The sequence below is a fragment of the Schistocerca gregaria genome, chromosome 8, assembly GCF_023897955.1.
Source record: "Schistocerca gregaria isolate iqSchGreg1 chromosome 8, iqSchGreg1.2, whole genome shotgun sequence".
Taxonomy (NCBI): domain Eukaryota; kingdom Metazoa; phylum Arthropoda; class Insecta; order Orthoptera; family Acrididae; genus Schistocerca; species Schistocerca gregaria.
This window is the reverse complement of record NC_064927.1, coordinates 503,513,565-503,540,370: the sequence shown is the minus strand read 5'-3', so window position 1 is coordinate 503,540,370 and position 26,806 is coordinate 503,513,565. Positions and strand designations below refer to the sequence as shown.

Below are 26,806 nucleotides of genomic sequence, written 5' to 3'. Positions count from 1 at the left end.
ATCAGTCCCCTAGAACTTACAACTACTTAAACCTAACTAACCTAAGGACATCACACACATCCGTGCCCGAGGCAGGATTCAAACCTACGACCGTAGCGGTCGCGCGGCTCCAGACTGTAGTGCCTAGAACCGCTCGGCCACTCTGGCCGGCATACAGAGTCAATTTGAAATCCCTTGTAAATAGCACTCAACACTTTGTGTGAGTACACAGCTAGTTATGTTTCACAAGAAAGATGTTTTCTACATCCATGTTGACTGTCTCAATAGACCGTTCTCTTCGAGGTAATCCATAAGGTTTGATCTAAATATAAATTTCAATATCCTGCTGGATATCGACATAATTGATATGGGCCTGTAATTTACTGGATTATTCCTATTGCCTTTCTTCAATATTTGCGTGACCTGTGCAGCTTTCCAATCTTTGGGTACAGATCTTTCGTAGAACGAGTGGTCGCATATGATTGTTGAGTATGGAGCTATTGCATCAGCATACTCTGGACGGAACCTATTTGGCATACAATCTGGGCTGGAAGACTTGTTTTTATTAAGTAATTTAACTTGCCTCACTACTCTCAGGATACCTACTTCTCAGTTACTCATGTTGGCAGCTGTTCTTGATTTGAATTCTGGAATAATATTTATGTCATCTTCTTTGGTGAAGGAATTTCAGAAGTCTGTGCTTAGTGACTCTGTTTTAGCAGCACTGTCATCAACTGTATTTCCACTGCTATTGTATAGACAAACCATTGATTGTGTCTTGCCACTAGCATACTTTACATATGACCAGAATCTCTTTGGATTTTCTGCCAGGTTTCAAGAAGAAGTTTTGTTGTGGAAACTATTATAAGCATCTCACAATACTAAATTTTGAGTGTCTGTAAAAGATCACCAATCTTGGGGATTTTGCTTTCATTTCAATTTGGCACGCTTTTTTCATTGTTTCTGCAACAGAGTTCTGACCTGTTTTGTGCACCACAGGGGATCAGCTCCGTAGTTAGTTAATTTATTTGGGATAAATCTCTCAATTGCTGTCAATACTATTTCTCTGAATTCATGCCACATCTGGTCTACACTGGCATCGTTAATTTGGAAGGACTGGGGATTGTCTCTCAGGAAGGCATCAATTGAATTTTATCTGTTCTTTTGAAAATATAAATTTTTTTCTTATATTTGGAGGATTTGGGGAGGTTACAATGTGTTCACTAATCCCTGTATCCGTTTTGATGCTCGTTATTAGTTCAGGATTATTTGCTGCTAAGAAATCAAGTGTGTTTTCACAACTGTTTACTATGTGAGTGGGCTCATGAACTTACTGCTTCAAATATTTACCAGAGAATTTGTTTAGCACAATTCTGGATGATGTTTTATGCATACCTCCAGTTTTAAACATGAATTTTCACCAATGCATCGGGGGTAAATTGAAGTCAACAGCAACTATAACTGAATGAGTCAGGTATTTGTTTGAAATCAGATTCAAGTTTTGTTTGTGCCTTTCAGCAACAGTATCACCTGAGTTGGGAGGTCGGTATATTATTTCGGTTGCCACACGAATGGCCGCTACCTGTACTAACTCACAGGAACTATCTACTTCAATTTTATTACACGATATACTACTTCTAATGGGGACAAACTTGCCAACTGTATTTAACTTCTGCTTTCTGAGCACTGTTAGGTCCTTCGCAAAAATTTTGGCTGAACTTATCTCCAGCTTTAACCAGCTTTCAGTGCCTACTACAATTTGAGCATCACTGTTTTCTATTAGTGCTTCAAGCTCTGGTACTTCCCCAACTCAGTTATGACAATTTACAACATTATACCAATGGTTCCTACATCTACATCCTTCCTTTGTAAGACCTGCACCCTTTGAGACTGAAGCCCTTTCTCCCCCAAGGCCCTCCAACCTAAAAAAAAACCACCATGTCCACACCACACAGCCCCCGGTACCCGTGTAGCCACCTCCTGCATGTGAAGGACCCCTGATCTCTTTAGCAGAACCCATTTGGTGTAAGATGAGGCATCTGCAACCTACATGGTCGCAGAATTGCCTGAGCCTCTGATTCAGACCCTCTGTTTGGCTCTGTAGCAGAGGTCCACAATGGATCCTGTTGATTATGCTACAAATGGTGAGCTCTGCTTTCACCTTGCAAGCAAGACTGGCAGCTTTTACATCTGTGATAGCCACTCGAAACCAGAGACAATCTCTTCTGACGCAAAGCAACATGCATCATTGGTGCTGAGATGAGCCACCAGCTGCAGTTGGCTGCATCCTGTGCTCTTCATGGCATCTGGAAGAACCTGTCCTCCATCTGGAATGACTCCACCTGGTATGCACAATGAGGGCACATTGGCTTTCTTCCTCTCCTTGGCAGCAACGTCCCTAAGGGGCTCCATAATGTGCGTAACACTGGAGCTCCCAGCTACCTATAATTCCACCCTCTGTGCAGGCTGAGAGGTTTCCTCTGAAGCAGGACAAGCAACTGCATCTGTTGTGAGAGGCATTGTCAGCCACAGACAGTACCTAGAACCTGTCTGTCAGACTAGCTGAGGAGGCCTCACGTAAAGCTGAGGAGGCCTCACGTTCGGCCCACCAGGAAGTCTTTCACAACCTGCCATGCCCCAAGGTGACTTCCATCTAGAGGGGTCAATTTCAATGTGAGCAGCAACTAGGCTAGGCACCAGTGTAGACCAATCGGCAGGCTCAAGGATAATGCCGGACATCTGTTGAATCCCCACTGGCAGTCCACAACAGTGACGTCCCACGACTGCAGCCTAAAGCTATGTAGCTAAAGCCAATGCAGCCTGAAGATGAGAGTGAAGTGTCACAAAATCAGCTTGCATTTGCAGACAGCAATCACAATCCCTATTCATGCTAAAGACAGTGGAAAACTAAGCTACACAGACAAACAAACGACTGTTGACATGTGCTACGAAACTCTATTGTAGACACTGACAAAAATGCAAGAATTGTGTGTAATAAATTTGATTAACATGCAGATTCAAAAACTAATTAACACACAGAAATTCAAAAACTAAACCACCAAAGCACACAAATGAAATTATATAATTCACTCCTGGTTAGGAACTCATAAAATGTCACAAAATCGGTTACTTCCCTGTTACTGCTGTGTCTCAGCCAGCAGCTGCTGCCTGACTGACTGAATACTGCCAATGAGCAATCACTAACTTTCAAAACAAACAAACGAATGACTATCAACATGCGTCATGGAACCTTACCAAACACAGACGAAAACGCAAGAACTGTGTCTAATAAAACAGATTACCATACAGAGATTTGACCATCTGAACACTGCAGACTGCATTTTCGAACATGCTCCCACACAGCTATATAGTGTGTGTATTCATGATGCCCACAAAGTGTAACACAATAATTATAAAGTCCATGAAACTTAAAAAAAAAAAAAATCTGTATGGATAAACGCCAAGAATAACATAACAAATGACAGAGTATATGAAAAATAAACTGCGAAAGATTTTTACAATGTTAACAAATATTTTGTGGGGTCACCATTCATCACATGGAAGGCGTCTAATCGGTAGTCCAATTCTGACCATACCCAACCCAGCATATCAGAAGTGACCGTAAGAACAACTGCAGTGATGCAGTGTTGTGAGTCTCTGGCGTTCTGCGGTAGAGGTAAAATGTGCTATCCTTGACGTAATCCCACAAGAAAAATTCAAAAGGCATCAAGTAAGACAATCAAGGTAGCACACACAAAGTGCCAGGGAAGCTGTTGCAACACAACCCACCCAGCGATGTAGTAACATCTTATTCAGGCAATCAATTGTTGAAATGTGGAAGGGTGTCATTTTGTTGAGAGGTGAAATTCCTGCTGTCAGCTTCAAGTTGCAGCATGAGCCACAATTACAGCGTATTGAGATACATGAAACCATTGACAGTTGTATCAGTGAAGAAGAAGGGTCCACAGACTGTCTTATTCAACACACCATAGAATACATTAACTTTCTCAGAATCTCGCACGTGTTTGACACTTGCATGTGGATTCTCCCCCATGTGGTCTGCCATATGTTCTGACAAGTCCAGTTGGCCTGAACATTTTGCGTAGCACAAACAAACACCGTCCTTGAATTTCTTGTACACTTCACTATGCTTTTGTAAACTGCTTATGTCTTGTGAAACTTGCCACAGAAAGCTCTTTGCACACTTACCACTGACTGCAAACAGGAAAATCCTAACATTGAAAATGCTTTCTCTGCCCAGTTCACCACCATTTTCAGCAACTATGCTCAGTGTGATCCTTGCCATCAGCTTTCTAAACTAACTAGCCAGCACCATGTAAAACTATTGTATCATTTGTAACGTTTTGGTCTTACCTACACTGATTTTTAAAAAAGTTTCAGGTGCTTTACAATAACTTTGTAATTCTTATAAATTATTTTGAGGAAACTGGTTGAATTTCACATCTTATAGTCCAACGTTGCTACTTGACAATGGACTAGCTATCTTTTCATTATTGGTCACAGTTAATCTGAATTTGAGTAATTAACTCATGAAGTCTGCAATGAAAAATGTAATCGCCGGGTACATTACTTCTGGTGTAGCTTAGGTCATATATTGCTTCATCATCAATGGGGCTACCATATTGAAGTTACTTTTAAAGCTCAAACCAGAGTCATATCTGTTTGCAATCTAGATCAAGTAGCTGTTAAATAGAGGAGATATGCCACACTGAGCTGAGCTTGAGGCTGCTGTCACAGACTATCATATGTCCTGTGCTAAGTGTAAATACACTATTTCTCCTTGCCATCTTTAGAAAGCTTTATTCACAAAACAAAATCTAGTAACAGTTACTGGAAGAAATATATTAGCAGCAGTTTAAAGAAAGAATGAGTACAGACAAGTTAAATGATGTTCAAAATACATGCACCGTCTAACCTGAAAGGGAAGAGTGATGTTAATTAAAAGATAGAAACATGTAAGGCAGTTTGTGTCTTGTATTGGCATCATTTTTTAGCCTCAGTTCAGCTTTTGACTAACAAGGGAATGGCTCAATCAGACATGTCAGAACCTACACTGAATTTTTCCACACAGGAAGAATACACCAAAAGAAATGCACGGCAGGTATTTTTTTTTTTTTTATTGTAAAGCTACTCACTTTTGCTACATGGATATCCACTTATAACAGCTGTCTGTACAGCTCTTTCTGCCTAGTGAATGAATCGGCATATATGCAAACGCAGCCGTGACAATAGTATGTAATACTGTCTAGTCCAAGTATAATTTTAAGCACTTAAACCGTACTTTTTTTTAATAACTTGCAATTCATATTGTCAACTAAACTGTTGCAATTTTGGAAATTTGCGGTAAGTTCCTATTGGGACAAACTGCTGAGGTCATTGGTCCCTAGGCTTTCGCATTACTTAATCTAACTTCAGCTAACTTGTGCTAAGGACAAAACACACCCATGCCCGGGAGGACTCGAACCTCCGATGGGGAGGGAAGGGGGGGGGGGGGCGTGTGAACGGTGGGGCAAGGTGCCTCAAACCGCATGACTACCCTATATGGCAAAACTGTTGTAAATGTAACTGTTACACAAGTTACTGGAGGAAAGAATATCAAGGAAGTGAGCATAGCATTCCAAAAGATTGGAAAAGAGCAAGTCTTCCGATTTTCAAGATGGGATGTCAAACAGATGTGCAGAACTATAGACCTATATCTCTAACGTCAATCAGTTGTAGAATTTTGGAACACATATTATGTTCGAGCATAATGACTTTTCTGGAGACTAGAAATCTACTCTGTAGGAATCAGCATGGGTTTCGAAAAAGACGATCGTGTGAAACGCTATTTGTCCACGACACTCAGAGGGCCATAGATACAGATTCCCCGGTAGATGCCACGTTTCTTGACTTCCGCAAGGTGTTTGATACAGTTCCCCACAGCCGTTTAATGAACAAAGTAAGAGCATATGGACTATCAGACCAATTGTGTGATTGGATTGAAGAGTTCCTAGATAGCAGAATGCAGCACGTCATACTCTATGGAGAGAAGTCTTCCGAAGTAAGAGCGATTTCAGGTGTGCTGCAGGGGGGTGTCGTAGGACCGTTGCTATTCACCAGATAAATGACCTTGTGGATAACATCAGAAGTTCACTGAGGCTTATTGCAGGTGATGCTGTAGTATATCAAGAGGTTGTAACAATGGAAAATTGTACTGATATGCAGGAAGATCTGCAACGAATTGATGCATGGTGCAGGGAATGGCAATTGAATCTCAATGTAGACAAGTGTAATGTGCTGCGAATACATAGGAAGAAAGATACTTTATCATTTAGCTACAATATAGCAGGTCAGCAACTAGAAGCAGTTAATTCCATAAATTATCTGGGAGTAGGCACTAGGAGTGATTTAAAATTGAACGACCATATAAAATTAATCGTCAATAGCAGATGCCAGACTGAGATTCATTGGAAGAATCCTATGAAATGCAGTCCGAAAACAAAGGGAATATGTTACAGTACACTTGTTTGCCCCATGCTTGAATACTGCTCATCAGTATGGGGTCCATTCCAGATAGGGTTGATAGAAGAGAGAGGGAAGATCCAACGGAGAGCAGTGTGCTTCATTACAGGATCATTTAGTAATTGCGAAAGCGTTATGGAGATGATAGATAAACTCCAGTGGAAGACTCTGCAAGAGAGAAGCTCAGTAGCCCGGTACCTGCTTTTGTTGAAGTTTCAAGAACATACCTTCACCGAGGAGTCAAGCAGTATATTGCTCCCTCCGTATATCTTGCGAAGAGACCATGAGGATAAAATCAGAGAGATTAGAGCCCACAGAGAAGCATACCGACAATTCTTCTTTCCACGAACAATACGAGACTGGTATAGAAGGGAGAACCGATAGAGGTACTCAAGGTACCCTCCACCACTCACCGTCAGGTGGCTTATGGAAATATATGTGAAATATCCACTGGATGATGAAAACAAACATTTTACTTACACCAGGCACACCAGATAAAAGAAAAATAATACATTCAGGCACTTCACAATAATTACCAGTTTCATTTATACACAACTGGACTGGCATAAGAAATGGTCTGGCCACTGTTCTGCATATTGAACTGCATACCAGGCATATCTGATCAAATTCATTAAATGTGGGGTTGCAAACTGACAATGCAAAAATAACTGAAGTTTAACAATCCTGTTCTGCTGATAAACCTGAAATGAGAAAGAGCCAACAGAAGTTGTATCCTGTCTGACAATTTTATGAAAAATACTTTACTCGGCTGATTTTTTTTTTTTTTTTTTTTTTTAATCGCGATGCTCACCATTATTCTTGGGTGGAAACTGAATGAAGTCTTTTCATCATCATGCCAAAGACAGAGATGAAGAATCTAAGATTCTAAGAGATAGAGAATCTAACAAAAGAAATGAATTATTTTCTGCAAATGGTAAGAAGATATTTCAATGTAACACTGAAAATTATTCTTTCCCATTTTTCCACACATATTACAGATTTTTGCAAGTAAAGAGTCCTTTCTTCAACATCTTTAGCAGTTACTGTTACGTATACTATTGTTGGCTCCAAAAATACTCATCTTCTTCCAATGCGGCCACAGTGAGCTTAAAGGTTGGACACGCCTGATTTATACTATTCATGTTCAGAATTTACGAAATGAAATTGACTCTGCACGCTGCTTAAGTTTAGGCATTTACTCCCTCCTTCATTTAACCAAAAAATTCAAAGTCTTCCTTTTGACACTGGAAGCAATTATTGCACACATTTTCTTTGGGTTTGGTTTGTACTCTATTTTTGTTATGGACTTTCATTAGCACAACAGCCACAATCCAAATTATCAACTGTTTCTTCTAATGTTTCCACAATTTATAATGAAATGTCAACATCATTTGAATGAATGTCCAGGAAATCAACTCATAATTAAAACATACATAGGTCTTAAGGAGAAGTAGGTGGTTTAGATGGCATACATTCTTCATATTTTGTCTTTGCAAGGTTGAAAACATTAATTGAATCCTACACTATTGTAAAACTGTGGAACTTGTACAAGGACATGCTACTAACAACTCCTGCTAATTATTATGGACATTTAATGAGTTGCAAAATTTGAACGAGTAGTAACTGTAAACAACTATGCCAGAGAAACTATCAACCAAAGCTGGAATTTGCTTTGCAATTATGATCATGTTGTGCCACGTCATCCGTTTATCAAGGATATGTGCTTACCATGCTGTGCTTACACCACCTGCTACAGCTAAGACAAGGGTGTACAGTTCTCTAGGTGGCTGGCGAGCTACGCATTTGGCAATTTCAACTCTCTCTCTTTATAATACTTGCAATGTTCTTAACAGCGAAAATTTTGACACTGTGTTTCTTTCGGTATATTCTTCCAGTATAAAAGATTTCAGGGCAGGTTGGATTAGACTGTTCCCTTGTAAGTGATGGTATTGAAATTTAAGGTTGAAAGCGATTTTTTGGAGGCAACTGATTTACAACGATTTGTATTTCAATTTCACTGTTGTTCTAAATTTGAAACACAATAATCACAGTTCATTCTACAGTAAATATAAAACCATTCCTCATCTAGATAAACCTGTGGAACCAACACAATTTTTACTACTAGTATAATTCAAAGTTTATGCTATGTACCGATCAACTAGTTTTCTGAAAGTCTTCAGCCTTAACTGAGAACCTAAAATGTCTGCTACTGCCTTTTCTGACCTTAAGCCAAAACATCTCCCATATAAATGGGTCTACCCATCTTCCTATCATTTTCTAGCACAGTTAATAATATTAATTATTCGGTTCATACATAGTAGGGGAATTTTTGAAATACTATATCCATCTTCATTCACAGTCAAAGTCTTGGGAGTCATTGGTATTAGTCATTATTCATTCTGATGAACAGGCCTTACAGCATATGGGGAACTTATATAATGCACATTTTCTTTTTGTTTTTTGGTTTTGAGATGATTGCGACTATTGTTGAGAGATAAAACTAATGATCTGTTCTGTTCTCACCAAATTATGAGAACAGCAAAGAATGGCTGACACGATACCTTTAACCAGCGCGTCATTTGTGTAGTATGTGTGAAACAGCATACGCCGAGCTCCAGTCCTGCACCCAAAATGAAGCTAGTAGCAGTTTTTGCATGAAGATTAAATTTTTGCCCAAAAGTTAACTATCTGCATGTATACAAGACATATGAGCATTAATAATCATGAATGTTGCTAAACCTTCATCTTTTTTTTTGGAAATGGATTTCCTAACTGAGAGGCATGTATAAGAATTCCAGGTACACTATGTGACAAATTTTCATAAGTTACATCTGCCCTATCAAAAAATCAAATTGCAGTGTTTTCAAGCATTTCAACAACCACATGATAATGTGTCATAAGAAAACTGAGCTGTTTAAAAAGAAACTGAGTTCATTTTTGAATAAAGGACCCACAATTGTGATACAAAGAAATCATTCATTTCTTTGAAACAAAAATGCTATTTACAATTGTAGCAGGGGAGTCTAATCTTTGCCAAACAACACGTGATTACAACCTATTGCAGAACAAATTTCACTACGGAGTGTAAAGGCTTCAAGCTCTGGTGCTGCCACAGGAAATGCTGCTGCTGTGTGGGATACCTGGCAAAATAGGAGTTTGTTCATTCTGCTGCTGCCAAGGCAAATTTCACCCACCAAGAAACTGCAAGTCATTCATACACAACATGAACAGCAAGGGTTCCAACATGCTTCTCATGGCATGCCCAAAGTCCCCTTTACATCTGCTGATGACTCTCTGCCCAAGATAACATGTTGTGTTTTCCCAATCAAGAAGTCACCAATCCCGTCACAAATTTAATTTTATATCACATGTGACCATACTTTCGTTAATATGTTGGTGTAGCAATAAGTCAAATGATGTTTTGCAGCCGAGAAATATTTCATCTACCCCACTGCCTTGATCTAGGGATTTCAGGATGTCATGCAAAAATGTTCAAGTTGAGAAGTTGAGTTTTGAATGAATAACATGTACGGAATCTGTACTGGTTGGCAGGAACAAGGTCTTTCTGTTCAAAATACTTCATTATGACTGACCTTAGAGTACGTGGGGGGGGGGGGGGGGTGCCCAAAGTCTTCTGACTGGTTTGATGTGGCTGACCACGAATTCTTCTCCTGTGCCAACCTCTTCATCTCAGAGTAGTATTTGCAATGTATGTCCTCAACTATTTGCTGGATGTATTCAACTCTCTACCTTCCTCTACAGTGTTTGTCCTCTACAGCTCCCTCTAGTACAGGGGTCTCCAAACTATGGCCTGTGGGCCGAAACCGGTCTGCGAGGGCCGGCAAACCGGCCCGCGTTATCTGGCCGCACATCCCCGGTATCCGGCCCGCCAAATATTTGAGGTGGTACCCACACTGCCAACAATTGAGTTTCGAGGCCTATCGCAACCAATACACCGCGACATTGGCTCTGCTACTCGCTACAAGACTACATAACTAAGCTTATTGTTGCGCTGCATGAAATAACAATGCGTTGACATACTCTACCTCTGTTACGTCTTGCAGTAATAGTGTTGCTAACAATGATTTTGAGATTTCGTTAACTTTGCAGGGCACTTTTGTGAAGAATGTGCAGTGATATACTTTTTTGTCGGTGAAATTCGCCAGAATAAAATACAACAGAATTTCGGTCAGGTACGCCTACCAATCAAAAGTATGTAATTAAATAAAAATCGCAGTTCGTTTCAGTGCTAGCTATTCCCACAACCTTAGATTTTTGCGACTTCATCTTTCCTTTAGCTTTACATTACGGTAATCATGGAGTGCTAGGGTGCTTTAATCCCACTAGGTAGATCTTGGCCCTTATGGCTTAGTGGAGGAGTCAATGTGGCCCACGGACTAAAATGTTTGGAGAAGCCTGCTCTAGTACCTTGGAAGCCATTCCCTGATGTCTTAACAGATGTCCTATCATCCTGTCCCTTCTCCTTGTCAGTGCTTTCCATATATTCCTTCGCTCTCCGATTCTGCGCAGAACCTCCACATTCCTTACCTTATTAGCCCACCGAATTTTTAACATTCACTTGTAGCACCACATCTCAAATGCTTCAGTTCTCTTCTGATCCGGTTTATGCACAGTCCATGTTTCACTACCATACAATGCTGTGCTCCACACAAACATTCTCAGCAGTTTCTTCCCCAAATTAAGGCCTGTGTTTGATACTAGTAGGCTTCTCTTGGCCAGGAACACCCTTTTTGCCAGTGCTAGTCTGCTTTTGATGTCCACCTTGCTCTGTCTGTCATTGGTTATTTTACTGCCTAGGTGGCAGAATTCCTTAACTTCATCTACTTTGTTACCATCAATCCAGATGTTAAATTTCTTGCTGTTCTCATTTCTGCTACACCTCATTACTTTCGTCTTTCTTTGATTTACTCTCAATCTGTATTCTGTACTCATTAGATTGTTCATTTCATTCATCATGACATGTAATTCTTCTTCACTTTCACTCAGGATAGCAATGTAATCAGCGAATCATATCATTTTTACCCTTTCACCCTGAATTTTAATTCCACTTCTGAACCTTTCTTTTATTCCCATCATTGCTTCTTCGGTGTACAGATTAAACAGTAGGGGGAAAGACTACACCACTGTCTTACACCCATTTTAATCTGAGTGCTATGTTCTTGGTCATTCACTCTTATTATTCCCTCTTGGGTTTTATCCATTTCTCCCTATAGCTTAGCCTTATTTTTCTCAGAATTTCGAATATCTTGTACCATTTGACATTGTCGAACGCTTTATCCAGGTTGACAAATCCAATGACATGTCTTGATTTTTCTTTAGTCTTGCTTCCATTATCAACCGCAAAGTCAGAGTTGCCTCTCGGGTGCCTTTACCTTATTCTAAAAGCCAAAGTGATCATCATTTAGCACATCCTTAATTTTCTTTTCCATTCTTCTGTATATTATCCTTGTTAGCAACTTGGTTGCATGAGCTGTTAAGCTGATTGTGTGATAATTCTCGCATTTGTCAGCTTTTGCACTCTTCGGAATTGTGGCGATGATATTTTTCCAAAATTCAGATGGTTTGTTGCCAGACTCATGCATTCTATACACCAATGTGAACAGTAGTTTTGTTGCTACTTGCCCCAATGATGTTAGAAGTTCTGATAGAATCTTATCTACCCCTTCTGCCTTATTTGATCTATATCTACATGGATACTCTGCAAATCAAATTTGCCTGGCAGAGGAGTCATCGAACCACCTTCACAATTCTTTATTATTCCAATATCTGTATCTTTCCAAAGGAGCTGTGATATCCCTTATTTCATTATGGTGATCATTTCTGTCTATGTAGGTCGGTGTCAACAAAATGTTTTCGCATTTGGAAGAGAAAGTTAGTGATTGTAATTTCATGGAAGATTCCTCCACATCGAAAAACGCCTTTGTACTAATGATGTCCCTCCCAATTCCTGTATCATTTCAGTGACACTCTCTACCTATTTCTTGATAATAAAAAGCATGCTGCCCTTCTTAGAACTTTTTTTGATGTACTCCTTCAAGCCTATATGGTAAGGATCCCACACTGTGCAGCAGTATTCTAAAAGAGGACAGCCAAGTGTAGTGTAGGCAGTCTCCTTAGTAAATCTGTTACATTTTTTAAATGTCCTGCCGATAAAATGCAGTCTTTGGTTAGCCTTCCCCACAACATTTTCTATGTGCTCCTTCTAATTTACGTTGTTTCTAATTGCAATTCCTGGGTATTTAGTTGAATTTACGGCCTTTCGATTTGACAGATTTATCATGTAACCAACGTTTAACGGATTCCTTTTAGCAGTCATGTGGATGACCTCACACTTTTCGTTATTTAGGGTCAATTGCCAATTTTCGCACCATACAGATATATTTCTAAATTGTTTTGCAGTTTGTTTTGATTTTCTGATGGCTTCACTAGTCAATAAACGATAGCATCATCTGCAAACAACTTAAGACGGCTGCTCAGATTGTCTCCCAAATTGTTTATATAGATAAGGAACAGCAAAGGGCCTACAACACTTCCTTGGGGAATGCAAGAAATCACTTCTGTTTTACTCGATGACTTTCCGTCAATGACTATGAACTGTGATCTCTCTCACAGGAGTCCTCCAAAGCTCTCTTATATTCTAATTCTCATACTGGATCCCCTATCTCTTCTAAATCAACTCCTGTTTTTCTTTCTACCACATCAGACAAATCTTTCCCCCTCATAGAGGCCTCCAATATACTCTTTCCACCCATTCTCTGCATTTAACAGTGGAACCTCTGCATTTAACAATGGAATCCCCATTGCACTCGTTACACAACCACCCTTGCTTTTAATGTCACCCAAGGGTTGTTTTGACTTTCCTATATGCTGAGTCAGTCCTTCCAACAATCATTTCTTTTTTGATTTCTTCACATTTTTCATGCAGTCACTTCGTCTTAGCTTCCCTGCATTTCCTATTTATTTCATTCCTCAGCGACTTGTATTTCTGTATTCCTGAATATTTTTGTACTTCCTTCTTTCATCGATCAATTGAAGTATTTCTTATGTTACCCATGGTTTCTTCGCAGTTACCTTCTTTGTACCTATGTTTTTCTTTCCAGTTTCTGTGATTGCCCTTTTTAGAGATGTCCAATCCTCTTAGGAAATTGCACTGCCTACTGAGTCATTCCTTATTGCTGCACCTATAGCCTTGGAGAGCTTCAAGCATGTCTCGTCATCTCTTAGTATTTCCGTATCCCACTTCTTTGGATATTGATTCTTCCTTACTAATCTCATTAAATTCAACTCACTCGTCATCACTACTATATTGTGATCCGAGTCTATATCTGCTCTTGGCTATGCCTTACAATCCAGTATCTGATTTCAAAATCTTTGTTTGACCAGGATGTAATCTAGCTGAAATCTTCTCGTATCACCCAGTCTTTTCCAAGTATACTGCCTCCTCTTGTGATTCTTGGACAGAGTATTCACTACTACTTGCCAAAGTTTATTACAGAACTCAATCAGTTTTTCCTCTCTCTCATTCCTTTTCCCAACCCCATATTCTCCTGTAACCTTTTCTAAGACTCTGCAAAAGATAGACGAAATTATATATCCACACGTACCAGCCCTCTATTAAAATGTAAAACGAAGCTAGGAGGTTAAGATACATGCCTGAAAATGACTCAAGGTTGAAAATAGCCAACTGCACAGATAATAAAAAGAATACAGTTTACTTGACCGTATTTTCAAGCTCAATGATACTGGACAGTAGTTCTGTAGAAAACTTTTATGACACTTCTTGTATATGGTGTAACCTGTGATTTCTTCCGACCACTGGGCACAGTTTTTAAAAGGGGTTTACTATGCCGCAAAATCTGCACAGAATTTGACGTGGGTTCCAACAGCTACTGGGGCCTTGTTCTACTTCAGTTATTTCAGCTGTTTTTCAGTGTCACTGACATTGATATGAATATGTCTTGACACATTCCTGGTGTCACTGACAGCCAACTTGTAGTTGTTGTGGCCTTCAGTTCAAAGACTGCTGGTTTGATGCAGCTCTCCATGATAGTCTACTTTATGCAGGCCTCTTTACCTCTGTCTAACCACTGCAACCAATAAATTTGAACATGCTTACTCCATTACAGCCTTAGTCTCCTCCTGCAATTTTACCCTCCTCCTCCCCCTTCCTTACATTATCAAACTGAAAATTCCTTAATGTCTCAGGATTTTTCTTAATTAAATATACATTCTTTTATTCAAATTGTAACACAAAGATATTTTTTGCATGCTCTTATTCAGTACTGCCTCATTAGTAATTCAATGTACATAACTTATCTTCAGCATTCTTCTGTAGTACCACATTTCAAATGCTTCTATTTTCTTCTTGTCTGAACAGCTTATCATCCATATTTCACTTATTTATATTTCATATCATATAACTACTCTTTTGACAGTTAAATGCATTTCATTTAGTACCTGTAGATCTGTAACCCTACGCAGTTTTTTTAATACCTATTGTGTAATAGTCATAATTTCTTTGGTCTTTTGTTTACAGAGATTGTATACTGAAGAGGGTTTGGATGATTTAATGGCTCCATACACAGCAACTCAATTATACTGTAACCAGTGCACACTGAACACTTCCATTTAAGGAATTTAATATAATACCTGCTTCTAGTCATTTGAAGTACATCCTTTCTCAAGAATGAACCTACTAGCTTATGTTTCTCTCTAGAACAGTGTGCATAAGGAAACTGTCTCATTCAGATTTGCAGCAGCTGTGATGCTACCTGCTCAATAATTGATATATACATTAATGGAAAGTAGCCTGGCATATTCACATAAAGCACATTAGTAATAATCTTTGTGCTTATAAATGAATCATTATTCTGAATAGTGTTATGTATACTGTTCCTCAATCTTCCACACCCCACAGGTCTCCCAGGATACATTGTGTAAACTTGTCTTATTTAACACACAAAAACTTCAGGAAGGGAAAGGTTTAATACTGACAACAGACACACCCAACAGTAAAAGTGATGACTTTATCCTAGCTTTCAGAATAATTAGTGCCTTCTTCAGGGACGAGATATGTATAGAGTGGGGAAGGTTAAAAACGAAAGCCATGTCACTCAGACCCCAGAATAAAAGGAAGCCATCTTTAGTGAGAATGACCGTTATCCTGGGGTCTGAGCGACTTGCCTTTCCTTTTAATCTTTCCCACTCTCCTCCCAGGGGAAGGAACTAATAGTTCTGAAATCTACGCACTGTTGTGTGTGTCTACTGGAAGTAATAAAATTTTGCCTCTTGAAGCTAACTGCTGGCCTGCAATTTGGGTGAATTCTAGGGAGTGATTTCAATTCAAGGCTTTGAGTCATGACATCATGATTTTATGATGCGGAGGATGTGTGTGGCTTGAATGGTTTGTTATTAAATGTTGTCTGTGATTGTCCTACTGACTGGTGTAAACTATCCTGTTTATTTCGAATATGTTGGAATTTCCAAAGGTGTAGTTAGGCAGAAACCTAACAGCATAGCTTAAATGGGTGTGAGTGAAAAGAGAAGCAGTTTTATTTATAACCTTGGTTCTCACAAATATTTTGCTGATTTTTTTTCTGAATGTAGTGCTGTCAAATTTAGCAATATAGCTCAAGCCGTGAAATCTGCATTTTATTCTTCATAATTTCCAATTAGGTGTGTAGTGCAATTTCTTTCAGGATTTAATTTTTTAGGTATCGCTTGTCCACTTTGGCTTCTTCTCTGTCCTGTGCCTTTGTCCTCCATCGACACAGGGTGATGGTTATTTGCAAACTTGGAATGGTTAATTTAATGGGCGGCTGGATGGACGTCCCTCCTGTTGTCCCCTCCTGCCCCCCCCCCCCCTCTCCCCTCATACCCCCTGGGATGGAATGCGTGTCCCCCAACTGTTTTTGTGTAGTGTTAATTCATGTGAAAGTAAGTGGAAGTTTTCTTAATGTTTGTGAATTGTGTGACTGAGGCAGGACTCGGACACCATCATAGTGGGATGTGAAAAACTCCCTAAAAACCACATCCAGGCTGGTCAGGGCACCAACCTCATCATTAATCTGCCAGGTGGATTTGATTGGGGAATCATCACACCAACCCATCCCTGAAGCAGAGGCTTAACACACACAGTTATCTGGGTAGATAAGCTCAATCTACTTGAGCTTGTGATGTGTCTGCCAATGGCCACTTTCACCAACGCTCAGCACCAGCAGCTGAAGGGAAAGTCGGACCATATTACAGCGAGTGCCAGACACACATTCTGCAAACTCGCAGGGGTAGGATAGCAGGTGCCCTTGGGTCATTTAACAACGGATACACCTTGCAAAAGGCCTAGTTGACAATGAGAAACATGCAAATAAATTTATAGACCCCTCCCGGCACTAAGCTAAAGCGCAGAAAAAAAGTGTCTCAAAAATGCACATGTGGAAGCGTGTGAAGTTCCTGGCTTGCAGCAGCCAGTTTCAATCATCTTAGAAAGCGTGAAATGTGCCGTGGACTGCTGCAGGCACCGACACGGAGGGCTGACAGAAAGCGCCACAAATTCACACAATTCTAGTTGTTGATTACACATTTTAGTTACTTTTCATGATTTTTCATTAGGTGTGTAAGGTGATTTCTTTTACAATTTTTTTCTTATTTTTTCCCCCATCACTCTGTGTTCTTGAACTATATATCTCAAGTCCAATTGCCGAGGCCACATTTTGTTATTTTTACCTACATCCTGTTCCTGTGGGTTGCATTTTCTATATTCTACGTTCTTGCAGTACACACAGCTTCTCCTGAATTGAAATGCTTTTTCCTGTGTTGTCTCACTAGTTTACATGTTTATTATTAAGGATTTCTGCTTCTGGAATTGTATGCTGCAATTTATCCAGCAATTCTTTCTCCCATTTATTAGTTTTCTTAGTTGAATTTTTCTTGGATATGATTAGCTGATAAGAAACCAGACATAAAAATCAATTTTGATATCAACTGCTCAATTAATAAAAGGTCACACTTAAAAATTGTTAAGAACAGAGAAACTAGGGGAGAATAACAAACAAATCTTTTCTATTGTTCTGAGTTATAAATGCCATTTCTTACTTCAATTATTTGAATCTTCTATCTTAACTTTACCTTCTTCTATCTCGTATCTTGTCTATTACCTTGTAAAACAGAACTAAACAGAAATTAAAACAGAATTATTACAAAAGGTTACAATTTAGCACATTCTGTATTTCAAATTTCTTTTTAAACAGAAATATTTATGTCATAAATGCTGAAGAAAAGTTATTTTTTCACAGTTAGAAAAACTATAATCTCCTCTGCCTACATGGATGACCCTCCGGTGTTTTTTTTTCCATGTTTGCAGTTAAATTATAGGATATAGGTTCCGCATTTTTGCACACACACTGATTTTTCTTTCTATCCAAATGTGTTTCATCAGCCCTGTGCCATCATCAGTGGGTTTTGTTTACTGAAAATTGTAAAAATGAACATATTTTACATTGTAACTGATCTAACAAAATGAGGCCTAAAGCAGTTCTTGTTTGTTTTGCTTCTTACAGTGATTCTACATTATTTGGTTTTGCAGGGCCAACTGTATGGTGTCCTGCACTGATAGCTTGTCATGCAAACTAAACAATGTCAATGTGAATTTCATTGGCACCTCTCAATTTTTAAATCATCTCACATTAGAAACAGAAACAGACAACACACCAACTTTTCTGGACCTCACCACACAGAAAACGAAAATACCCATCACGTCTCAATATTCAGGTAACTAACAACCACAAGTGCCACCATTCACAATCTGCTGAACCACTCAGATTCAGTTCAGATTCATGCTCCACATATTGAACAGAACGCCAGTAACTGAACGGAATTACACAGGAGGCAGACACAATGAAAGAGATAGTACAGGGAAATGGTTACAAGTCTCTTATGATAGAGAAATTAAACCAACAAATTTGTAAAATGGAAAGGAACGAACTCACAACACACACACAAAACCTTACACAATACAGATCAACACAATGATGGCCACAAGCAAGACACAAAGTACAACAACACACACACACACACACACACACAAAACAAAATGGTATTTACTCACCTACAATAACAAAACTGTCCATAGAACATGTAACATATTGACCAAACAGATATTTCAAATAGGGTACAGGGCAGGCACAACACAGAAAAAAACTCAGAATAAAGAGACACCCACAGATAAAATCAACACGTCCGGAATATATGAACTCACATGCAACACTTGTCAATCAGGGTACATAGAGCAAATGTGCAGGAAGCAAGATACTCAGAACAACTCAGTGCCCTATAAAGTAACAGCACCCATAGCACATCTGCTGACCACCACCCCAGAACCACCACCCAACTACAGTTGCAACAGATTTAAAAATACTGAAATTTAGCCACAGCCTGTACTGTAAACTGACAATAGAAGAGAACTTCCACATACAGAAGGCAATAGCAGAAGAAAAACAAGCTTTAAATGAAAACACACTCTAAAGGCACATTATTTAAGACATTAAAGGAGCATTACAGAAAAGACAAAACAAATAGCTCCTCTCAAGGAACAAATGAACACTGACAGGGTTAGGAAATACAAAAACATAGTAACATAGTGCTCATTACATTTTGCGAGGTGAAATCCCATTTAAAAAAAAAAATACATTAATATACTTGTGCAGTAATCTCAGAACACAAAAAAAGAAGGATCAGTAACAACAAAAATATATATGCAAAACATTACGACATACCAAGATCACGTTTCAAAAATCAAGAGATGTGTTAACTCGCTGATGAAATTCACATTTACATAATTTAGTTTGCAGATGACAAGATATCAGTGCAGGACACCATACAGTTGGTCCTCCAAAACCATATAATTTAAAATTACGGTAAGAAGCAAAACGAAAAAAAATTTCTTTAGGTCTCGCTTTGTTAGCTGTTACAACGTAAAATATGTTCATTTTTACAGTTTTCAATGAACAAGAACCTACTGATGATGGCACAGATGTGCTGAAACATGTTAGGCTAAAAAGAAAAAAAAGTGTGTTTGTAAAAAAGCAGTGGTCAACAGAAGCATCTGATTCTATCCGTCTACTTTGACCGATGATGCAATGGTGTTGTGGTGTGTGATGTCACGCCAGCGTGGTATTTTTGAGTTGATTGTGTTTTTAGATGCCATGTTGTTGTATTTGATGGTACCCTTTGAGGTGGATGTGGCCATGCTGAGTGTAACTCGTGGTATTGGGTTCATTTGAGTTTTGGTTATCATCACGCTAATGTGGTATTGGGTTTGGGTAGTTAGTGTGGTGATGTGGGTTGTGGAAGTGTTTTCAGAGGATTACTAAGGCTTCTTAATTGTTTACAGTTTTGTTAGGTCTGATTAGTTTGGTGTTTTTTGTGTGGTAAGAAGCTTAATTTTTTATTGTTTTTTTGGTTTGGTATGGATATGACAGTGAATTTCACAAGTAGTTGTTTTAGGAGTTTTTTTTTTGTGTACGTGTTTTTTTCTGTGCGTGTATGTATGTATGTATGTAAATAAAACAGAAAGAAACTTCCACATGGGAAAAATATATTAAAAACAAAGATTCCAAGACTTACCAAGCGGGAAAGCGCCGGCAGACAGGCACATGAACAAAACACACAAACACACACACAGAATTACGAGCTTTCGCAACTGGCAGTTGCTTCGTCAGGAAAGAGGGAAGGAGAGGGAAAAATGAAAGGATGTGGGTTTTAAGGGAGAGGGTAAGGAGTCATTCCAATCCCGGGAGCGGAAAGACTTCCCTTAGGGGAAAAAAAGGACAGGTGTACACAGCTGTGTATGTGCGGATGGATATGTGTGTGTGTGTGTGCGAGTGTACACCTGTCCTTTTTTTCCCCTAAGGGAAGTCTTTCCGCTCCCGGGATTGGAATGACTCCTTACCCTCTCCCTTAAAACCCACATCCTTTCATTTTTCCCTCTCCTTCCCTCTTTCCTGACGAAGCAACTGCCAGTTGCGAAAGCTCGTAATTCTGTGTGTGTGTTTGTGTGTTTTGTTCATGTGCCTGTCTGCCGGCGCTTTCCCGCTTGGTAAGTCTTGGAATCTTTGTTTTTAATATATGTATGTATGTATGTATGCATGCATGCATGTATGTACGTGTGCATGCATATGGTGGCTCGGTTGTGTTTTAATGCATGTAGTGAGTATGAGGTATTTGGGTTTTTGAGTGTTGTAGTTTTTGTTCCCCTTTCCGGAGTTGTAAGTGTTGGTTTTTTCATATCAATCGCTGTGGTTGAGCTGTACAGGCCAAGGGAAATGTCCAGTTCCACTTTTCAGACTTAAAGATGTCGGTTTTTTGGTATCAATAGTTACAGTTGAGCTATATAGGTCAAGAGAAATGTCTCATCCCTATAGTTTTGTTGGTGTAACACAATGTTGTACTTTAAATTTCTTGGATATTATTTGTTTTAGGATGGTGTGGTGTTTCTTTATTCCTGTATATTTAGTTTGAATCCGCCCTTAACCCCCAATTTTCTGTGGCTGTTCTGTTAGTTTCATTGTATTTATGGAGTGAAATGTTACAGTAATTTTTATTTTTGCTCACGTTTATTGGTATGTATATGCAGAGATGTCATTTTCGCCATATTGTATTCACTGGAACTAGCCGTTTCTGCCATATTTATGATGTCATGGGTCAAAGCAGATGGGTGGAATCGGATGCTACTATAATGCCAATGGCGGAATCTATATCCTATAATGACTGATCCTTTTTAAGATGTCACTTGTGACAGTTTTGTGCCCAAAATGTGACCATAAAATGGTCCCATCAGTTCCAAACCCTCCAAAGTGCCAAAATCTGTACTGCGACTGAGCAAAAATATGATTTTCTGAACTCCGCCAGAATGGATAATTAGCTTGGGTAACTCAACACACCCTCAGAGAACATAATCAAAACTTTTATCTTTGGTAACCAAGAACTGTTGTACACATATTTTGTTTTTATCATAGAAAGACCACTTCTTGTCAAAGTTTTGACTTGAATAGGGCCTACACATTACAAACACTGAATCTACAATGAGATGTTACAGAACTGCAAGAGGGGCTTCTTTTTAAGAAAAAAAAAAGGATGCTATCATGAAGACTTCTTTGATCCATGAAAGTACATGTTGGCACGCAGTTTCTATTGCAGTCCAATCAATGTGATGTTCTAGTACATCTTTCAAGCAGTTCAGATTTTGCAACAAGTACGTCACTTACCTTCCAAGTTAGAGAAATATCTGTGTTGCTTAAAAAAACCAAATTACTATTACTATGGCCTTGAAAAGTAAAAGTTTGAACCTACGTTACAAAGATGTATGGGAAATGGTTGGGATTATAGGAGAAAGTTACTTAGTCTAAGCTGTAAATATAGAAGTTAAAACCAAGATTTTGTACTCCCGGGGGTATTTTCCATATCTTGTATCTTCAGTTCCTGGCTAACGCCAATATTACGCTCAGTGCTATGTCAGATGTATGAAATTCTTTGATATAATAGTGGATTTTGACCTTCATTCTTCGAGTACACTGCTATCACTGAATATTGCAACAACAAAAAAAGCTGTGTGGTGACATAATTTATCCCACTTGTACTGCAGATATTTTAATGACTAAGGAAACGAAATGCATGGCTATAGTGCACTTACGGCATCAGTGGCTCTTTCATTGTCTACTGATGTTGACAATTCATTGATGTTGGTCGCAGCCAATCCCGTGATAAAATACAGCTGCCAGTGAGAATTGCTGACTCTAATAATTTCTTGCAGCAGATGATTACATTTGTTTTGGAAATGGAGAGCATCAGAATGGTGTTTAGTGATTTGGTTATTTTAATGTTGCTAAATGATTTTCATATTCCTTAGGTGGTGCAAAAATTTTACATGGACTGGCAAACTGACCCATAATGCAATCTGAGGCTATTTTAGGCTGGAATGTGACACTCTGCTTTTAAGTTAGCAAAGCAACTGGATCTCAACACAAATACAAAGCTGCCATAATAGATTGATGTGGAGCGTGGTCCAAGATATGCATTTGTCATTGCAATAGCCTAGTTGTATATCTTATTTCCAATGTTGCTGAAAACTTCAATGATACGGTCAAAAGAACAGGCTACTAGCTAATTTTATTTCCAAACTATAGGAAATTATAAACAATAAACTCACTGGCTACCTACAGCTGACTCATGATTCATTGTGACGACTTTACAGGTTTCACTGTGCGAACCATTACCAACAGCAGCACCCAATGGAAAAGCAACCAGCACCGTAAGTGCACTTTCAATGCAAAGCACAATAAATTTGACCATAAATGTTTCTTACTCTTAAGCAAGTGTGCCTGGAAAGTAACGATAAATTCTAACCTTCTGTCTATGCTTTACTTCTGCCGCTTCCATGATCTCCTGAAAGCTCTGGTTGTCCTCACTGGTGTGAGAGTTCAGGTACTGATCTAAGCTCAGTTTTACAGAGCCCCCATCTTCTTCACCCAGGCTTTTTGTTTCTGGGTCACTGTTCCTGCCATCGGATGCACTCTCTGTCACCTCAGAGGCCCTATCATTGCCATGGATATCTTTTGCTGTTTGTTTAGGTGTTGCAGAACCTGCAGGGTCATCCTCCCTCCGAACGTCAAGAGGAGTTTCAAACGTAGCAGGGCTAGCATCTGCAACATTTATACACAATTATTTAACTGATACTTAATATTACACTGAAGAAAGAGATGTTGTATGTTGGACATTTCATAGTTTTCTATTTGCTTAGATGCAAATAGAATAGCGATGATGCAAGTGAAATAACTTACAGTGGCAGTATCAGCCAGCATGTTTTTCCTTGCAGCAAGGCTGTTTCGCATAGCGAATGGGGAAGATAGATTTAAGTAACCAGTGACAGGAATCATATTTCGAGAGCTGAAACTGAAAGAATTTTATGTTCTTCCCGGGTATGTTGGTGCTTGAAAGATTATGATAACTATTACCACCTCAGCTTCCACATATTTATCTACAGCATTTTGGAACAAAGCTTTTAGTGACAGAATCAACTGTAATGTAGCCCTGGTTGTAGGTTAGGCTGGATGGTGCCAGTTTAGTTAAGTTGGTAAAGCCACAGTATATGGCATGAAAAGAAACTGTTTTTTGGAATGGAGGTTGTGATGGTAGACTGACCTGCCGTGCAGCCCTCGGCTTTGGTTAGACAAAGGCAAACCAATGGTTCTCCTCAATAGGTGAAGCCAACAAATGCAATACCATGAGAAAAACATCAGTAACAGGTACTGGTGCTGTGAGAAAAAGTTCAGCTACAGAAAGTAGCTGAAGGTTCAAATGGTAATCACAGCTGTATCAAGTAGCACAAAATTGTTTTTACTGTGTGGTGAGCATCTTGCAAATATTTACCATTATGACCCGTGTTTCTCTCAATACAGTAAATGTCCTGTGTTTGCATTCACATTAGGAAGGAGCTTAAGGGCAATTAACAGCAAGGTTATCAGCATGTATTCACATTAGGATTTCTTAAAATTACTTAAACTAAGAAACATGTGTAAGAATCTTAACAGTGTTTACAGTGGATCACTTTAAAAATTTAATCACCACTCTTATGAAGTTACAGCCATTTTTACTAGCACGTATACTAATTTATATATGGACTGTATATAACAGACCAAGCGGAAATTACTGGTTTCTGCAAAATGAAATGCAGCTGTTTCTTCCATTGTCTCACTAATTCTATTGTTAGTAGCCTACATCTCTTCTGTGTTTCTAGCAAGCGATAGAAAACAACAGTACTGTCCTTTCATTTTGATTACCGATTCATTATGAGACAGGATACAAATGCTCTTTGTACATGTAGATTACATTAGATTCAGTTTTTGTCCCATAGACCCACTAATGATTCTCTTGAGTGTGGAACAAGTCAGAAGGTAAAAATAAAACATTTGAATATAATACTCACTTCCCTGATCATTTGGCAGGAGATTGTTAAAATATGTGAATACATTACAGTAAATTCAGAGTTAATCCACTGTGAGAATTAAACACGGTTATGCACTTTTAATAAATTTATCATACACAAAATAGATAATGTTGACTGTTGTGACCAAGTGCAGTCAAAACTGAAATCAAACAGACATTTTTACTTAAGCTGGTCTAACAGACTCTGTTAAGATATTCATCTATTAAAGTAGAAAGAGTTGCCAATCAAAAAGTCTTTCAGACTATGTTTAAACTATACTTTATCCGAAACCAAGTTTTTAATGGTTGCTTGCAATTGATTGAAAATGTGTGTTTCTGAATACTTGACCCCTTTTCGGATGAAGGTAAGTGAGTTTAAATCTTTAAGCAGATCATTCTTATTCCTAGTATTGGAGCTATGTATTGAGATATTGGTTAGAAATAGAGACATATTACTTCCAACAAATTTCATTTAAGGAACAACTACACTGAGACGCAATGGTTAGAATATCCAGTTCCTTGACCAGGTTTCTGTGTGATCTTAAATTTACACCTTAAATGAGTCTTATTGCACGCTTTTGCACTCTAACTTCTGTTCGGTTTGCCGAATTACACCAGAATATAAACCCACATAACATAACAGAATCAAAGTAAGCAAGTATTTTTTTTATATTTACGCTTTCTACATCTGACATCATTGGCACTGCAAATACAGACTTGCATTTACTCTCAACCGCTTGCGTTATAACTGGCTGTAAACTAAATGTTTATGGAAAACAGCATTCACACCAATAACTTATAAAAAATGCAAATTATATACTTACATCTCTCTGTTGGTGGGCGTTTTCCACTACTATACTTTGAATAAAGCTCCCGTAACTTCTCAATGTCATTTTTCTCCACAGCATCTAGATACTCATTCTGGGCTTTCAGTTTTTCCAGATCTGGGAAAAAGTCTCGCTGGATTATTTTGCCCATCTCCTATAATGAAGAGTGTAATTTCACATATTTGTGTCGATATCAAAAACTGTAATCTTAAACAGTCTACATTTAAGAGAGTTTATCCCAGGCGTTCGGTTGGAACACATTGCGACTTGATCCATAAATTACTAACAGCTTACCAAACAAAATGGGGAAATGAATACAAGAAGTGTCACACACTGTATTACCATAGCATACACTTAATTCTTAAAGAAGAGATTATGTTCAAAGGTGTCATTAACAACCTGTATATATGAATCTTCATCCAACACTTTTTTCGCCTTCCGTTTTATTTTTGGTGTGTCTGGCCTTTTAAAAATTGCAACATCTTCCACAAACTTCATAACTGCCAACGCTCTCTCGCCCGGTTTCGGCGTTTGCCCCGATTCTTCACGCATTTTCACAAATAAATAGGCTTATATTTCAGTCACACACGGCATAAACATCGTCCATCACTGGTGTCACAAAAGGGCGAAATTGCAGCTGTCACATTTAAAACTCACCGAGGAGGTAACTGTATTAAACCACACACGGTTTTATGTATCACAAAGTACGACATTGTTTTCAAAATTTGTTTATAACATACACATACACTCAAACTATCAGCTGGATTCAATGTAAACATCAGAAATCAGAAAACTCACACATATCTTTGGAAAGGTATGAGAAATTTAGCGTTTTCATTGTGAAATTATCGACTTCCACAGATTTAGCAGTAGCTTGGCATGCAGTGGTTTACCGGTGCCTAAACAGGCGTCCGTGAGTGATAGCAAGTCGGAAAGGACATGTAAAAACTACGTTAAGGATTTTGACGCTTGTTTTCTCACGATAAGTCTGAAAGCTGTATGCATGAATCGTAACATGAAGTGTTGATACTGTGTAATATTTAGACCGTTTCATACTTCACAGAACAGAACGTAACATCACGTCAAAACATTCACAATGTATTTCAAATAGCGGCATTCACACAGGCTGTCAACGGTATGTAACGAAACTGGAATTCACTGTCAAGTTTTCTAGGGAAGATAGGTAACTTTATTTTCGCCACGCTCCCTCATGTTCTAGTAGTGGGTTTATGCTTTTGCTTCTTCTTAGGCTCTATTTTGTTGTATTGCTTAACTTTTATGCGAAATTGTAAATGTCCCATGACGATTTGGATATTTTTTCCCATTGAGTGACAGAACAGTCAGATATCTGAACAAAGGTGGCACCTACATTGTCCATAAGCAAGAACATAAATTGATGAAACAATATTCATTAGACAACCTTTTACTAACGAAAAAGGCAGCTCTATTGGAGGAGAAAATGCAGGTGTTTATGTCGTTAT

The 26,806-nt window shown here is 38.7% G+C and overlaps 1 protein-coding gene across 1 annotated transcript in view; it reads right to left on the bottom strand.

The window, feature by feature from the left end:
* The window catches only part of LOC126283980 (splicing factor ESS-2 homolog), a 79,982-nt gene extending 53,720 nt beyond the window's left edge, over positions 1-26,262 (bottom strand). The window contains exons 1-3 of the mRNA XM_049982442.1: positions 25,725-26,262; positions 25,323-25,479; positions 22,921-23,216 (exon numbers count right to left, since the gene is read on the bottom strand). Coding sequence (XP_049838399.1) covers positions 22,921-23,216; positions 25,323-25,479; positions 25,725-25,877 — 606 coding nt within the window. The 5' untranslated portion in view covers positions 25,878-26,262. The remainder of the gene's footprint in view (positions 1-22,920; positions 23,217-25,322; positions 25,480-25,724) is intronic.
* Between the last annotated feature and the right edge of the window lie 544 nt (positions 26,263-26,806).